The 16,746-nt window shown below is 45.5% G+C and overlaps 1 protein-coding gene across 1 annotated transcript; it reads right to left on the reverse strand.

The window, feature by feature from the left end:
- Window positions 1–12,794: 12,794 nt before the first annotated feature.
- LOC146691329 (olfactory receptor 2K2-like) lies at window positions 12,795–13,956 on the reverse strand. The gene has a single exon (XM_085435402.1). The coding sequence runs from the start codon at window positions 13,809–13,811 to the stop codon at window positions 12,840–12,842; it is 972 nt and encodes a 323-aa protein (XP_085291528.1). The 5' UTR covers window positions 13,812–13,956; the 3' UTR covers window positions 12,795–12,839.
- Between the last annotated feature and the right edge of the window lie 2,790 nt (window positions 13,957–16,746).

The raw sequence follows: 16,746 nt of genomic DNA on the forward strand, positions 1-16,746 counted from the left end.
ATTTATTTTACGTGTTTGATGTGTGTGGCGGGGCGTGGTCTGCAGTGCCGCTGCAGGGGAGGTGGACCCACATCAGCGGCATCTGCAATCAGGCGTAAAGTCTGTGCTCTCTCAGCTGTTCTTTTTTTGTATGTGTCGGGCTGTGAGATGAAAAGCTACAGCCGACTGTGTGGGTACAGCAACTATGTGTGAAAAGTAGTCCATAACGTAATGCTTCAAAGCATGTTCATGCAAACATTGTCGGGTCTGCTCATGAACCTCTGTGCACAGCGTCTGCAAATCGGGGCTGTATGAAGTCACCTCATCTTTACACAAAACTGTAAGCTGTCATCTGTGAGGCGCGAGCGGTGTTTGGTTTTACCATAGTTCATGGTGGAAAATTATGGAGTAAGGAAAATGGCTGCTCTGCTGAGTTTTGCTCTCTGTAGCCGTTTGAATGGCAAACTACACTGATTAGCGGTGGCATAGGCACACTAGTTTTAGTTATACAATGTCTCAACCATCATGAAATGTATACAGCCTATTTAAAATCTAAAACTTAAAATTGTCCGTAGCCTACTGTTGTTACCACTGTCCTGTTTGAAATGGATACTAACTAGCTAACTGACTGAATGCCCATTAACCTTATAACTCCTGTTGTGTGTTTGTGTACAGAGAGACAGCCAGGTTCATAATGGATATAAGGAAGTTTTTTCAAAAAAAGGAGCCACATTCAGGTAAAAATGTAAAATCAAATGATCCGTCAATCAAGAATAATGTTGGATCAGTGTTTCAATGTTTATATCTTTTATTAGATGTTCATGTGGTTTGGTTATTTGCCTTTTGGTTGAAAGTACACATACAATCTGGAAGTTCTGTTCTCCCTATAATAAAGCTGCTATACAGAATCTGCTAAACAAACTGGGTTGAAACATTTTTTTTTCTTTTTTCTTTTTTTTTGCCTGTCCCGTTTGGCTCTTTTGCCATCAGAATTGTTGTCTAAAGGCAAAGAAAGATGCCCAACGGATTTACTTTACCAAATTGACCATCCCAGCCTTGCCGTAATGGTCCATTTGATTCACCTTTTATTGTTCGTTTTATTTTCACTTACTGAATACGGGACAGACTTGACTGGGGGAAAGAAGGGGAGAAAGAAAGAGGGAAAGAGAAACAGCTGAGAAGAGGGACGGGGGAGAAGGGCAAAAGACAAAAACCAACAGAATGAGCAGAAAAAAAAAGAAGAAAAAAAAATGCATATATCGATCACCTGGGTCACCTGCTGAGAAAGAAAAAAGAAAACAAGCAGAAGAGAACAAGAGTAACAGAATAAACAACATCACAATGATATATGGGAATATGACAGTAAATACTAAATATTAAACATTATTGTGCAGCACATAAGATCAACAGAACACAGTGTGCTTTGAGGTAGGAGCCAAAAAGGGTGTAGTTTGTGGGTGTGATCACCCGTGTGTACACCTGTGAGCATGGACGCGCTTGTTTTTTTTTTTTTTTTTTAAAAGGTTCCTTCATGTAATGATCTGCTAGAGGGTGTGGGGGGGCCACAGCCCCGTCCTCCAGGGCATGAAGCAGGTATGGAGGAGATCAAAACTCCAGACATCCATAGTCCCTCCTGCTAGCCCTCAATGTCTACGTGTATTCAAAATTGAGAGGTGGGCAACGACGCCAGGGGTGAGGTATACACCCTGATGGTAATTTGGACTCCGTGTATCGTGCCCACCCCCAAGATCCTATATGTATGTGTAATGAGAGTGTGAGTAATGTGAATGTCTAAGTTGTGGGATAAAATTGAGGCAGAGGCAGCCAGAAGGGGACGGGGGGGGGGGGGGGGGGTGGCCTCCTCTGCACCCTGGTGACATACCCCTACTCCAAGGTCCTGCATGTGTGGGTGGTTGTGGTGGAGCGGGAAGAGGGAGGCAGCTGGAGATGGGGAGGGAAGGAAGGGAGGGGCAAGTGACCCCTCCCTGGGGCCAGCTCCCCCGCTGACCCCAGTAGGCACCCCCATACTCCGCGACCCGCCAGGGAAAGGGGGCCCAGGCCCATCCAGACCGGGGCCCAGCGCAGCAGCGCCTCCCAGCCCCACAGAGCCCGGGACAGTCCACCCAACCCCACCACAGAGAAAACTGCACCCACCCCACCATCCACTCTTCTTCCAGACTACATAAGACAATAAACACCCAGGCTGAGATCTTCTTCCACCTCTCCTGTATCTCCCCCTCCTGCAGAGAGAGCCCCTGAGGAGAGGAAAGCTCCTGCAAGATGTGACAATCTTCCCCACCAGTTGAAGAGCCCCCCAGGTGGCTCGATGCACCGGCGGCAACACACCAACCAGGACCCAAGCCCCCGAGGCCCGGCCCGGGCCCCAGCCCAGAGACGGAGCGCCCCCAGAACCTCACGCCCATCCCGGACCCACCCAGGGGCAGCCAGGCTACCAGGTCAGTAACCCACGTCCGTCAGCACAGACCCTCCCCTAGCCCCGCTGCACGCAGCCGCGAGGAAACAGTCACCTGAGAGCCAACAGAGCCCCTAACCGGACGTGACCGCTACCCCGGGTTGAGCCCCCCAAGGAAGATGCCTCCGGGGAACCCCCCGACGCCCTAAGCCTGTCCCTACCCCCACACCAATCACAACAGTGAAGGCGGGACCAAACTATGACCCCCCACTAGGTGATGGAGCTGATCAAAGGAGCCCAGAGCAATTGATCTGATGTGGTGGCAGAAGCTGTATCAAGACTAATGTAATCTAATAGATAATTTCTATATTGGTTAGAATTAAGATTATTTTTATTTTTCCAGTTCATGAGGACTGTTTTCTTGGCTATTGGGTTGAAACATTTTTGACCCTCTTTAACAACATTCCAACATACTAATGTACACTTTTTATTGATCCCCGTGGGGAAATTCTTCTCTGCATTTAACCCATTCACTCAGTGAAGCAGTGGGCAGCCACCAGTGCAGCGCCCGGGGAGCATCGTGTGGGGATGGTGCCTTGCTTGGGGGTACCTCAGGGTAGCCGTTCAGGGGATTCGACCCCCTGACCTTCCGATCATGGGGCAACTGCTTTACCTACTGAGCCATCCCTGCCCCTTTGTAACATTGTAATTGATTGGGGAGATTAAAATTAATGATATATTTTTATGTGGTTCAGCCACAACTCTACTGAAACCTCAGCCAGTAATAGGTAGGCCAACTTTTGGACCGTCCAGTTGTCTGTATGACTGCCAGAGTATGTACATCACATTTGCACACTATCAGAAACTGCCAAACAGAGCCCTGGGGGAGTGAGGAGCTGTAAAGAGAAGCAGATGCTCTGTTTATATACTAAAAATGTTTTAAGCTAGCTTGTTTCAAAGATTCTGTACAGCAGCTTTAAATGTTTTCCAAAAGCACACATACACTTAACTTATCAGTGTTTCTCAAACTTTTTACAGTGTGTACCACCTGATAAAAATGTCAAGCTCTTCTAAGTACCACTATGAAAGCATGAAACTCATAAATCTTACAACACAAAATTAGTATTATTAAATTAGTAAAATTAGTATCTGCAATAAAGATTTTTTCATACATTGTATAAATTCTACCACAGGCAAAGTTGCCTCCATTTTTCAGAATCAGAATCAGAATACTTTATTGATCCCTGGGGGAAATAATTTTTTGTTACAGTGCTCCATTTTAAACCAACATTAAGACAAGACAGACAATACACTAACTAAGAATAGTACAATATATACATATATATATACATACATACATACATAAGTCACTCATAAATAAATAGTTGGAAAAGAAACATGTGTAGCTGTAGCAGCAAACAGTGTGTTAAGTGGATGCGTTGTACAGGGAGATGGCCACAGGCAGGAATGATTTCCTGTGTCGTTCAGTGGTGCTTTTCGGTAATCTCAGTCTCTCACTGAACGTGCTCCTGTGACTGACCAGCATGTCATTGAGTGGGTGGGAGGTGTTATCCAACATTGTCTTTATCTTGGACAGCATCCGCCTCTCCGACACCACCTTGAGGGAGTCCAGCTCCATCCCCACAACATTGCTGGCCTTACGGATTAGTTTATTAAGTCTGTTGGCATCTGCAACCCTCAGCCTGCTCCCCCAGCATGCAACAGCATAGAGGATCGCACTGGCCACAACAGACTCATAGAAAATCCTCCGCATTTTCTGGCAGATGTTGAAGGACCTCAGTCGCCTCAAAAAATAGAGACGACTCTGGCCCTTCCTGTAAAGTGCTGTGGTGTTTTTAGCCCAGTCCAGTTTATTGTCAATGTGTACTCCAAGGTATTTATAGTCCTCCACAATGTCAACACTGACCCCCTGAATTGAAACAGGGGTCAAGTGTTTCCCGGTCTTCCTGAAGTCCACGATCAGTTCCTTGGTCTTTGCCACGTTGAGCTGCAGATGATTCTGCTCACACCACGTGACAAAGGAGTCGACCACAGCCCGGTACTCTGTCTCATCATCCCTGCTGATGCATCCAACCACCGCAGAGTCATCAGAAAACTTCTGAAGATGGCATGTCTCTGTGCAGTGGCTGAAGTCTGTGGTGTAGAGGGTGAAGAGGAAGCGGGAGAGGACAGTCCCCTGTGGTGCCCCTGTGTTGCTGATCACCTTGTCAGACACACACTGTGGGAGACGTACATATTGTGGTCTTCCTGTCAGGTAATCAACAATCCAGGACACCAGAGAAGCATCCACCTGCATCGCTGCTAACTTATCACCCAGGAGGGTCGGCCTGATGGTGTTGAAAGCACTGGAAAAGTCAAAAAACATGACCCTCACAGTGCTCGCCGGCTGGTCCAGATGGGTGTAGACACGATTGAGCAGGTAGATGATGGCGTCCTCAGTTCCGAGACGAGGCTGATAAGCGAACTGAAGGGGATCCAGGTGTGGTCTTACTATGGGTCGCAGCTGGTCCAGGATGAGCCTTTCCAGGGTCTTCATGATGTGGGAGGTCAATGCCACGGGCCTGTAATCCTGGAGGCCACTGGGACGTGGCGTCTTTGGTACAGGGACGAGGCATGATGTCTTCCACATCACCGGGACCCTCTGCAGACTCAGACTCAGCATAAACAGTTTATGAAAGACTCCACACAGCTGGGGGGCACAGGTCTTGAGGACAAGGGGACTCACTCCGTCTGGTCCAGCAGACTTGCCTGAGTGAAGTCTCCTCATTTGCATCTCAACCTGGTATTGAGTGAAGGTGATGGGTGGGGGAGGGGTGTCAGGAATCTCACAGGAGGCAACAGCGCCATGTGAAGAGAGAGGCTGGCACAGTGGTGTGGCTCTGGATTCCAGGCTGACTACAGGTGAGGTTGTGGGGGTAGGAGCAGACACTGTGGTGTCGAATCTATTGAACAACAGATTCAACTCATTGGCTCTATTCTCACCTCCCTCAGTTCCCCTGCTGTTGGTTGGCCTGAATCCAGTGATGGTCTTCATGCCCCTCCACACCTCTCTCATGCTGTTCTGCTGGAGTTTCCACTCCAGCTTCCTCCTGTAATTGTCCTTAGCCTCTCTGATCTTGTCCTTTAGTAACACCTGGATCTTCCTCACCTCCTCTTTGTTGCCCCCTCTGAAAGCCCTCTTATTGTTGTTGAGGAGGGCTTTGATGTCCTTAGTCACCCACGGCTTGTTATTTGGGTAACAATGAACAGTCTGAGCTGGAACAATGGAGTCGGTGCAGAAAGTTATGTAGTCTGTGATACACTCAGTAAGCCCATTGATGTCCTCGGCGTGAGGCTCACAGAGTGTTTCCCAGTCGGTCACCTCGAAACAGCCCTGTAGTTCCGCTATTGCCTCCTCTGACCACCTCCTGACAGTCCTGGTGGTCACAGGTTCCCTCCTCACAATTGGCACATAGCGGGGGGTGAGGTGAATCAGGTTATGATCTGACCTACCAAGTGGGGGGAGGGAGGAGGAGCTGTATGCATCCTTGACGTTAGCATACAGTAAGTCTAAAGTTTTCTCTCCCCTGGTGGGACAGTCCACATATTGTTTGAATGTTGGTAGTGTATTGTCCAGTGATACATGGTTGAAGTCACCCGAGATCACAATAAAGGCACTCGGGTGCTGAGTCTGTAGCCGAGCTATGGCAGAGTGGATAGTGTCACATGCAGCTGTGGGGTTAGCAGAGGGGGGTACATAAACAGCCACCAAGATGACGTGAGAGAATTCCCTGGGTAAATAATACGGCCTGATTCCAACAGCACACAGTTCAGTGTCCGGGCAACAAATCCTTTCTTTGATTGTTATGTTGGCAGGGTTACACCACCGGTTGTTAACTAAAACAGCAAGCCCACCTCCTTTCCGCTTACCGCTAGCGATGCTGTCCCTGTCCACCCGAGCATTCTCATCGGGAATGTCCTGGTGCAGCCATGATTCGGTGAAACACATCAGGCTACACTCTCGGTATTCCCTCTGACTCCGTACCAGTGCTGAGAGCTCGTCGATTTTAATTGCCAACGATCGCACATTACCCATCACGATAGACGGCAGACACGGTTTAAACCTCCTCCTCGCTTCGAGCCTCCGCTGTCTCACCGTCACCTTTTTTCTTCTCTTCTGTCCTTGACCTCTGCATCCCCGATGTGTTTTCCTCCAAATTTCAGCTGGTACTTCTGCGGGCCTGGCCAGCGAACCGGCCGGCATCAGGGCGATCAGCTGATCTCTGGAGTAAACAGTCCGTGCGTGTAGGAGATGTGCCGCGGTCCCGTTCCTTGATAAAAGTAACAGTTCCACGGCCACCAGAAGAACAAAAACTCTCTCAATCCACATGATTGAGTAAGAGATAGAAAACGGAGGAAAATACAAGTCAGGAAAAAAAAGAATACGTAAGAAAAAAGAGCTAAACTAAGAGAAAAGCAGGAGCGACTGTAACAGGCTGCACGCTGGTTGGCGCATGCGCACTAAATGGTTATAGTTTTTATTAATATTTTGTGATCATTTATTTGTAATATTTCTGTTTTGGGAGTGTTTTTTATGTATCTGTATTATATTATACATACACATTAAAATGGTAAATGGCCTGTATTTATATAGCGCTTTACTAGTCCCTAAGGACCCCAAAGCGCTTTACATATCCAGTCATCCACCCATTCACACACCGGTGATGGCAGCTACATTGTAGCCACAGCCACCCTGGGGCGCACTGACAGAGGCGAGGCTGCCGGACACTGGCGCAACCGGGCCCTCTGACCACCACCAGTAGGCAACGGGTGAAGTGTCTTGCCCAAGGACACAACGACCGAGACTGTCCGAGCCGGGGCTTGAACCGGCAACCTTCCGATAACAAGACGAACGCCCAACTCTTGAGCCACGATCGCCCCAAAGTGGATCTCTGTCCAAAAAATGCCCTCAGTTTACTTTTTACTCACTATGAGCATCATTCATTATTCTCCCCCAGTAGTTAAGGTTAGGATATGTATTTTTTCTATTCCAATCCATTCTTCTTTTGCAGCATTTAAATAAGCTTGATCAGATTTGATGGTTTTGTTACAGACTTTTCAAAAAAGTGTTTTGCTTTTCTTTCACAAATGTGGGGATTAAATTGTGTTAAAATGTACAAAACAGTCATGTCCTGTTTTGTGACGAGGACCCAGACACAGAGAGACTTGATGAATCTAAGAATCTTATATTAACCCTTTGAAGCCGGTCGGAGCGGGCACGCTCTTTTTTGCGTAACTATTTTAAAATCCCGGTAGCACTGCAACCGCATAAGCTAGCGCAATAATTTGTTTTGCATATGAAACCGGAGGAGTTGTACTTACATCTTATGCCATCAGCTTGTCCTAAGTCATGGTTTCCTTCCACGTAAAGCTTTGCAAAAATCGCATAAAAAGCGCTTGCAGGAACAAAAACATAATATTCCAGAAACACGCTTTGCCGATCTGATCAGCTGTTCGTAACACTTCCCACATTGAAACAGACGTCAGCGCGAACGATCGCATGTCCACCATTTCCTGCCCGAAACCGGAAGTGACATCATTTTTGCGGAAAATGTAGTTTTTTACTTGTAGGCCTTAAGAGCCTATACTGGTGTTTTTATAAGTCATGTTTGACTTTATGCTTTTCTGAATAGTTGCTGGGATGCTTAGAACTCGAATTGCACTGCTGGAAATAGTTTATTTAGATGCACATGCTGTTTTCTTTGCAAATTTGCATCATAGGATTGTTTTTCGTTTTTCCTGCAGTATATAAAAATTGGTGTATCTCAAAAATAAAACTATGAAGACACTCAAAATAAATTTCCTATTGTTGTAAACTATTTTTTGCAACTTTTTTGTATTCAAAGTTTTGAGGGATAAGCCTCTTAAATTTCTCCAAGTAGAAATATATGTAAAAAAACCAGAAACGATTTTCAATTTTTTTGTAGTTTATTGCACTTTTTTGCAATTAATGTAGTTACTATGGACTTAATGCATACATATTATTAAAATATGGGCTATAACAGTTGTACTGATGTATAGCAACTTGAAATGCTCCCAAAAATGGCACTACAGCATGTAAAAATATAAAGTAATCTCTGGCGGCCTTGGTTCTATGGTAGGTCTTAAAGGGTTAATAAAGACATTTGCAGACTTGCACAGAGATGGTAAAATTATGATGACTGATAACGGAGACGAAGACAACAGACGATGAGGAAAGGCAGGAACAGGGGTTTAAATGCACCAAAGTGACAGTCAGAGAGAACTCGGGACAACATTTACGGATGCAGGGACTGACAGAGACAGGTTTATCTTGCATGGCTGGGCAGCTCTCTGGGTGCTCAGCACCCCCAAATCTCTGATCCTAGAATCGCCCCTGAGTTACATCACACAAGGTTGTAGCGCAACAGAAAATATACCTTATATTTACCCTTTTAAGAATAAATAAACTTGTAAGATTCACTCTCCCATATTTATCCCTTTAACAGCTCGCTTTTAACTGTTCTTCTTTTTAAGATATTTCAACTTGAATTATATCTCAGAAAAATATATCAACTTCTTAAAACATTAATACTTCAACAGAGTAATGAGATCCCTCACATTTTATAATCACATTTTATGAACTTTTTGCATATTTATCAAATGAATTAACTTCTAAGTCAACAAAACTGAAAGGGTGCATTTAAGCACTGCATGACGATATTACTGCTTCTCCAACGTTTTGGAAAGCTAACAAACTCAGATGAATCACAGTAATGTTAGACCACAGAAATACACAGAAATGGCTAAGCAGTAGCTTAATCCTAGCGGTTAGCTGGGCACATTTTAATATATTCTTTAGCACTTAAAATTAAACATCTGCATATCAGTGATGTTACAGTACTTTAAACATAAATATCACAACTCCGACTGGTTTTGTTTTTTAAAGCAGAAAATATATTAACAGCAGTCAACTACATGCCTTTATGGTGCTAACATTCATGTAGCATCCCTTACCGGAGCTCGTGGTGAGATAGCTCGCCTGGCTGACGCAGCTCCCCCCGGCCGAATTTCACAGATATCAGATCCTAATAAATAGCCATCTATTAACTACTAGTATGTGAAGATAAATTGTGAATTTAACTTTTATTTTAGCTTTTCTTACTGGGATCTTTCAGCTAATTTGGAGGTTGCCTGTGAGTAACGGCTTGCACAACAGGAAATGTTGACTGACAGAAAGTCATCTCAACGCATACTCGCCTCCTAGTGGTGGGGAGGGAAAATTACACCTCCAACCTTATTCAGCAGCACAACCCACAAATCTGATGTGGGTTACAATAGTCTTACCTCCTCAGCCACCGGGGTGTCCCCCTTCGAAGCATCTCTGGGTTACCAACCACCTCTCTTTCCGGCCGTCGAAGGTGAGCACTTTGTCCCCTCTTTCCAGCAGCATCTACGGAGGTGTCGACGTGCCTGGAGAGCCACCCGGGCCGCCCTTCTTCGCGCAGCTGATCGCAATAAGCGCCTTGCGGACCGTCGCCAGACCCCTGCACCTGCCTACACCCCGGGACAAAAGGTTTGGCTGTGGACCCGATTTGTTCCGCTCCGAGCTGAGTTAAAGAAACTGTCTCCCACCTTCATTGGTCTGTTTGTTATAGACTCTCTGGTTAACCCGGTTTCTGTCCGTCCCCGAAATATACAGATCCATAACGTGTTTCATGTATCTCAAGTGAAACCCTGCCTGTCCAGTCCTTTGTTACACCAAGTTTAAGTATCTCGGGATCTTGTTCATGAGTGACGGGAGTGGGAGATCGACAGACGGATTGGTGCTGCGGCTGCAGTGATATGGATGCAATACCAGTCTGTTGTGGTGAAGAGAGAGCTGAGTGTAAAAGCGAAGCTCTTAATTTACTGGTCGATCTACGTCCCTCCCCTCCCCTATGGTCACGAGCTGTGGGTAGTGACCGAGATTACGGATACAAGCGGCAGAAATGGGCTTCCTCTGAAGCCCATTTCTGCTTCAGAGGAAGCAGAAATGTTGATGACTTGTTGATGATTTAGGTCCCCGATACATCAACAGTGATGGTTGGAGAGGGTCCACACCTTCCAGTTTCCCAGGAAGCACAAACTGGACTCCAACCTGCTGCTGATCTTCTACTGCTCGTCCATTGACAGCCTGCTGACATACTGCATCAAAGTAAGGTACGGCAGCTGACCAGATGGGAACAGAGTGAAGCTTCACAGTGTAATCAAGGCAGCACAGAAGATTATTGGCTGCCCTCTCCCCTCCTTGTCAGACATTTATTTAACCCGCTGGCCTGGGAATGCCTTGGTGTTCCCCCAGACAAGTTGGAGGAGGTGGCTGAGGAGAGGGAGGTCTGGGCTTCTCTGCTAGGGCTGCGGCCCCTGTGACCCAGCCCCGGATAAGCAGATGGATGGATGGATGCTCTTTGTGGATTACAGCTCAGCTTTCTATACAATCATCCCGGATATCCTCTTCACCAAACTGGTCACTCTTGGCCTTTGACTTTCTCACCAACCGGCCCCAGACTGTAAGACTTGACCCCTATCTCTCCTCCACTCACATGCTGAGCACTGGCTCCCTACAAGGCTGTGTGCTGAGCCCCCTCCTGTATTGTCTCTAAACCTAAGACTGCAGTTCGACCCACAACAACAACATCATGATCAAGTTTGCTGAAGACACCACATTAGTCAGACTTATCTCAAAGGGAGACGAGGCAGACTACAGAGAGGAAGTCCTGAAGTTGACATCATAGTGTTCAGAGAAAAAACTAGCACTGACCACTATGGAAACCAAAGAGATCATTGTCGACTTCAGGTGGCACAGCACTGACTTAGGCCCCCAATACATCAACAGTGATGGTTGGAGAGGGTCCACACCTTCCGGTTTTCCAAGAAGCACAAACTGGACTCCAACCTGCTGCTGATCTTCTACTGCTCGTCCATTGACAGCCTGCTGACATACTGCCTATAAGTAAGGTACGGCAGCTGACCAGATGGGAAGAGAGTGAAGCTTCACAGTGTAATTAAGGCAGCACAGAAGATTATTGGCTGCCCTCTCCCCTCCTTGTCAGACATTTATTTCACCCGCTGCCTCAACAGAGCAACAAACATCATCAAGGGCAGCTCCCACCCAGGCTTTGACCTGCTTGACCTGCTTCCCTCAGGGAAGCGCTACAGGTGCATCAGCACAAACACTGACAGACTTAGGAACAGTTCCTTTGCAAAAGCCATGAGCACCCTGAACTCACACATGAACCGACGACACAGTTTCACCCCCCAATTCAAGCCTCTCCTCTATACACAGAATATACAACCACTACCACCACTGTGCAATATTTAATTTATGTCAAAATACCTCACTGTAAATATAGACTATTTATTTTTTTTCAGTATTTGTATATTTGATATTTTTTGATATTGACCTGCTCATATGTATACAGTGCCACAGAACTGTGCACCTCACCCCCCTTTCTTCTTTCCCCACATGTCTGCACTGGGTAGGAGATGCTCTCAATCTCTTTGTACATGTGTATAGTGACAATAAAAGGCATTCTAGTCAATCAGTTTAGAGGGTCAAGAACAGCAGGGAGAGAACACGCCTATTGGGGAGGCCTTTGCTGGTAGTTTGTGTGTGGGATGTGGTGCTTCTTGGCCTCACCTGCTGCTTGGAAATGAGCTACCAGATCTTTTTTTTTTTTTTTTTTTGCAATTGTACACATTTATTTCTTACTGTTTAACAGATCATTTCTTTTTACTTAATACAGTAAAAAGAAACATTTTGTCATGTAGAAAAACTGATTTGCACTGTACATCTTCAGCTTCAACTTTCAATCCTTCAAACAATGGAAAAGCCATTTAATTGTACAAGTGTTAAGTAAAAACGGATTTCATGTTTGATTAAGCAGAAATTCTAAAACTGGTTCAGTTGCTAAAACCTCTGACTGTTTCAATAAGTGTTAAAGAAAAAGAGGATAAACTGAGAAAACTACTAAAACTGCTTCACATCCATGTGGTTGTGGATCAGATTTATAAGACAGCATAATATCAAAATAGATTGACACTCTGATAGTGCTGCCACATCTAAAACAGTTTGTCTTTTAATCCTTTTCACATGTGCAGTCTCCACGGTGCCTGTTATTTCCTTGAACAGTAATGAGAAGAAAGCCTTTCTACATATCAGTGTTTTTTTGTTAATTAGGCAGGTGACCATCAAAAATACATTTAGTGCAAAGACATCTACAAAATGTAAATCATCTGGGAAATGCAGATAAATAATAAAACATCATATCCGCTCACATCAATAGACATGTTTTCAGACAACTCCAAATAAAACACAAATTTCAGTAAAAATTAAACATTTTTTTGGACTTATTTTAAAATGGATGTCAAACAATGGGTGTGACACTTAGCTGTGTGTGAAACTATTTTCTGATCGAATAAAACAAAAATTAGTTCCTTTTAAAATAACAACACTATAAATTTTTTTTCGGATTTTGGTCAGTTTGAAACCGTAAATCAGAGGATTCATAATAGGAGGAATGACAAGAACTTCTATTGCTACAAAGTTTTGAAGGGTCCGAGGCAACTCTTTCGAACCCAGTCGCATACTTATAACATCAGTAAGTACTGCCACAACAAAAGTAAATAATGAGATGAGATGTGGGACACATGTTTGCATGAACTTTGCCCTGTTTTCTATAGACTTTACACATGTTTGAATGATATACATATAGGACCAAACTATAAAAACACCATGAAGCAAATAAATAATTATTGTAATATTTGCAAATATGCCATTAACTATAGTTTGTGCTGGAAAACAAGCAAGTTGAACAATAATCCAGTTCACACAGAAGAGTGTGGAAAGATACGGGCTGCATAACTTCAGTCTGGATGTTAGAAAGGCATTCACAGCCATAATGCAGAAATTTGTGAACCACAAAAAACATGCAAACCTTATGACTCTTTGCTTTGACATGATAGAGTGGTACTTCAGTGGCTGACATATGGCCACATATCTGTCATATGCCATGAGTGCAAGAATTGAGAGTTCGCCGCAGAGAAAAGAATAAATCACCTTAGTCTGAATAAGGCAACCATAATATGAAATGAGATGAACATCAGAGAGGAGATCCCAGAGAAATTTGGGAAAGAAACCTGCTGTTCCATAAAGTGCATTGATGCAAAAGACACAGAGCAGAATATACATTGATTCATGGAGGTTGCTGTCCAAGATGATGATCACAATGAGAGAAACATTTAGCAGGCAAATGATGCAGTAGCAAAACAAACTGAGGAAAAAGAGAACAAACCTGTGACTGACTGTTTCATTGAAACCTGAAAGAAAAAACATTGTTATTACAGAAACATTATTCATTGTGATTGAGAGACCTAAGTGAAGCCTAGTCGCTCACTGTATCTGGTCTCTGTTCTCCTCTCTCCTCTATCAGGTACAGATAACAGCAACACGTGAGCTGGGATTTCAAACCAGCCAATCATTGATCTGGAATGAAAGCTCACAGCTTTGGAAAATCACAGGGGATTTAATATGTATCATGTACTAAACACATAATAAAACAAACCTGCAGGTTCTTGAAAAAGAAATATTCAAACGTTTTACACCTTTATTAAAAAAAAATGCTTTCTTCATAATACTGTTAGGATTTTTTTACATTTATGCCAATTAAACATAATTGTCCAGGGCTTGTTGTGGTTTTCTTCTGTTTTTCGTTTGTAGTCTTTCGTAGTCCAGTCAGATCATTGTTGCTTCAGTGATAATGATCAGGCTCTCTGACGTTTGCTGAAGTCACTAGTAAGACAGTAAGAAGTTCTTGTGAATGTTGTTTTGTCTTTGCCTCTTAGTAACTCTGTGGAAAAAAGACTTGTTTGCACCTGTTACCTGCTACTTACCTGTTACTCTGCCGCCTGCTCACTCTCTACCTTTCCTATTCCACAATGGAAAGATTCCATCCCAGGTACCTCTCCAATTTTCTGCAGAGTCATGTAACCTTATCGTTGCACCACGATCACCCCCTTTTCCTCCAGCCCAGAAAAGAGTAAATCAAAAGTTTTTTTGCATAAAACCATGGTCTCAGAGATCAGGTTGTAAATTCTGAGTTGCTGCAGGAACCATAACCTCTGCTGGGCCTTCTTCTGGATAGAGTCTATATGTGGGGACCACTTCAGATCGCGTGGAAAGGTGGGTCCTAGGAATCCATGGTAAGTACTCTATTTTTAAGTATAGTTAGGGCGAGTCTGAAGGTTCACTGTCACGTCCACAGTCGGGTCCTGGTGGTTCTGACTGCAACAGTGGAACAGCTGGTCCACATCCTGTCTGTACGTGGACTCGTCTTCATTGTGGATCAGACCAGTGATTACCAGTTTGAAAATCATGCGAACAGATCCATAGAAGATGCCATCAATGTAGCTCTCCACTCTGTGCTGAGCCACCTGGAGCAGTGGCAAAGCTACGTCCGAATGCTCTTTGTGGGTGTTCTCAGAATCTCATCTCTAGTTTGTGGTTCTGTTGGCTTCATCGGGTGATGGCCTTCTGCTTGCTTTGGAACGGTTCACAGCTGAGTTTGAAGCAGTGGGAATGAGAATCAGCACCTCCAAATCTGAGGCCATGGTCCTCAGCCGGAAAAGGGTGGAGGGCCCACTTCAGGTCAGGGACGAGTTCCTGCCCCAAGTGTCATGGCCTGGGGGATCGGCGAGATGCTGATCGGCCTTTTCTGTCTTTTTCTCTCTCTCGTGCTCTCTCTCTCTCCTCCTCTCCATCACCGGGGAAGAACTCATTGTGGGTTCACGCTCTCGGCCCACGCCCACACCCACAGAAAAGAACACATCTGATGCCCATCAAGGTGAACGGCATTTAAGCCAGGAGGTGACTGCTGGTCTTCGCTGGATCTTTGTCTGCCACGCGTCAGTGAAAGTCAAGCTACAGCTCAAGATAAGTCAAGTGTCTTTTGTGAATATCGTTCTCATTCCTGTCTCCTTATCTACAGAGCCCCTGGATTACCTTTCCCGTGTGAATCTGTGTGTCAAGTGTGAAAAGAAGGACTGCTGTCGTGTATGTGGAGAGTTGGAGAGCGAGTGATTTCCCCCTTGGATTTCCCTTGTGTTCAGCTGATTCAGGAGTCCCGCGTTTGAGTCCCCTGCATTGAACCTTAACATAACGATCCAGCCAGAATATGGACTCAGCGGACTCTGCTGCCCAGCAGCACGTCCTCACGGCCAAGGAGGTTTTGGAACGCCACGAACAAATGCTGCAGCTCATCAATCAGCAGTTGGCCGCTCTAACGCAGGCCCTTGCTCAGCGCGTACCCCTGGTAAGCCCAGCAGCCTCTCCTCCCTCTGTCTCCTCACAGTTACCGGCTTCTGAGCCTCCAGCACCCGGGCCTTTGGCTTCGCCTCATCCCACTCGCTTGGAGCCCCTGGCGCGAGCTTTGCCAACACCAGAAACCTTTGCGGGTGAGTTTCACCAGTGTGCCAGTTTTCTGACCCAAATAACAATGCAGTTTAGACAGTTGTGGAGGACATATGAAACTGACGAGGCTAAGATTGCCTTTTTTGTCCAGCTCTTACGCAGACCGGCTTTAAACTGGGCTCAAGCTGTTTTGAAAACTGACGTCAGCATCTCGTACAAGGATTTTCTTGCTAAATTTAAATGTGTGATTGAGAGAGGTACTGGCGCTGATGCAGCATCTCACCATTTACTAAATCTTAAGCAGGGAAGACGAAGTATGGCGGAATACTCCATTTTGTTCTGGACGTTGGCTGAAGAGACCGGGTGGGGGCAGCCAGCATTGATAAGTACTTTGTTGAACAACGTGTGTGATGAGTTAAAGGGCAAACTAGTGATAAGAGAGTTATCTAAAACTTTGTCTGATGTGATAACGTTGTGTGTAAAGGTGGATGGGCATTTACGTGTGCGCCGCAGAACTGAGGACTACGTTTCCCAGATATCTCTGGGACGCGGCGAAGCAGCATCGGGCGGAAGCGCCACGAGTGGCGGAAGAGATTCAGAGTCGCAGGACATGGAGGAGGGTGAGCAACCTATGCAGCTGGGTCGCTCTCGCCTTTCCCCTGAGGAAAGGCACCATCGGTGGAGGGCCGGTGAGTGTTTCTATTGCGGCCGTAAGGGTCATGTTGCCAATGTTTGCCCGTCTCTGCCAAAAGGCCGCAGTAGAGAGGAGAATTCAAGTGGACGAGGTCTCTAGTTCACAGTCTCCTCCACGGCTCATGCTAGCAGCTAAATTAACGGTGCAGCTTCAGGTCCACCCTCTTAAGGCTCTAATCGATTCAGGAGCGGA

Source organism: Copadichromis virginalis, linkage group LG16 (assembly GCF_057382275.1).
Source record: "Copadichromis virginalis isolate Kocher_CV1m ecotype Utaka linkage group LG16, C_Virginalis_male_GT1.1, whole genome shotgun sequence".
NCBI lineage: Eukaryota > Metazoa > Chordata > Actinopteri > Cichliformes > Cichlidae > Copadichromis > Copadichromis virginalis.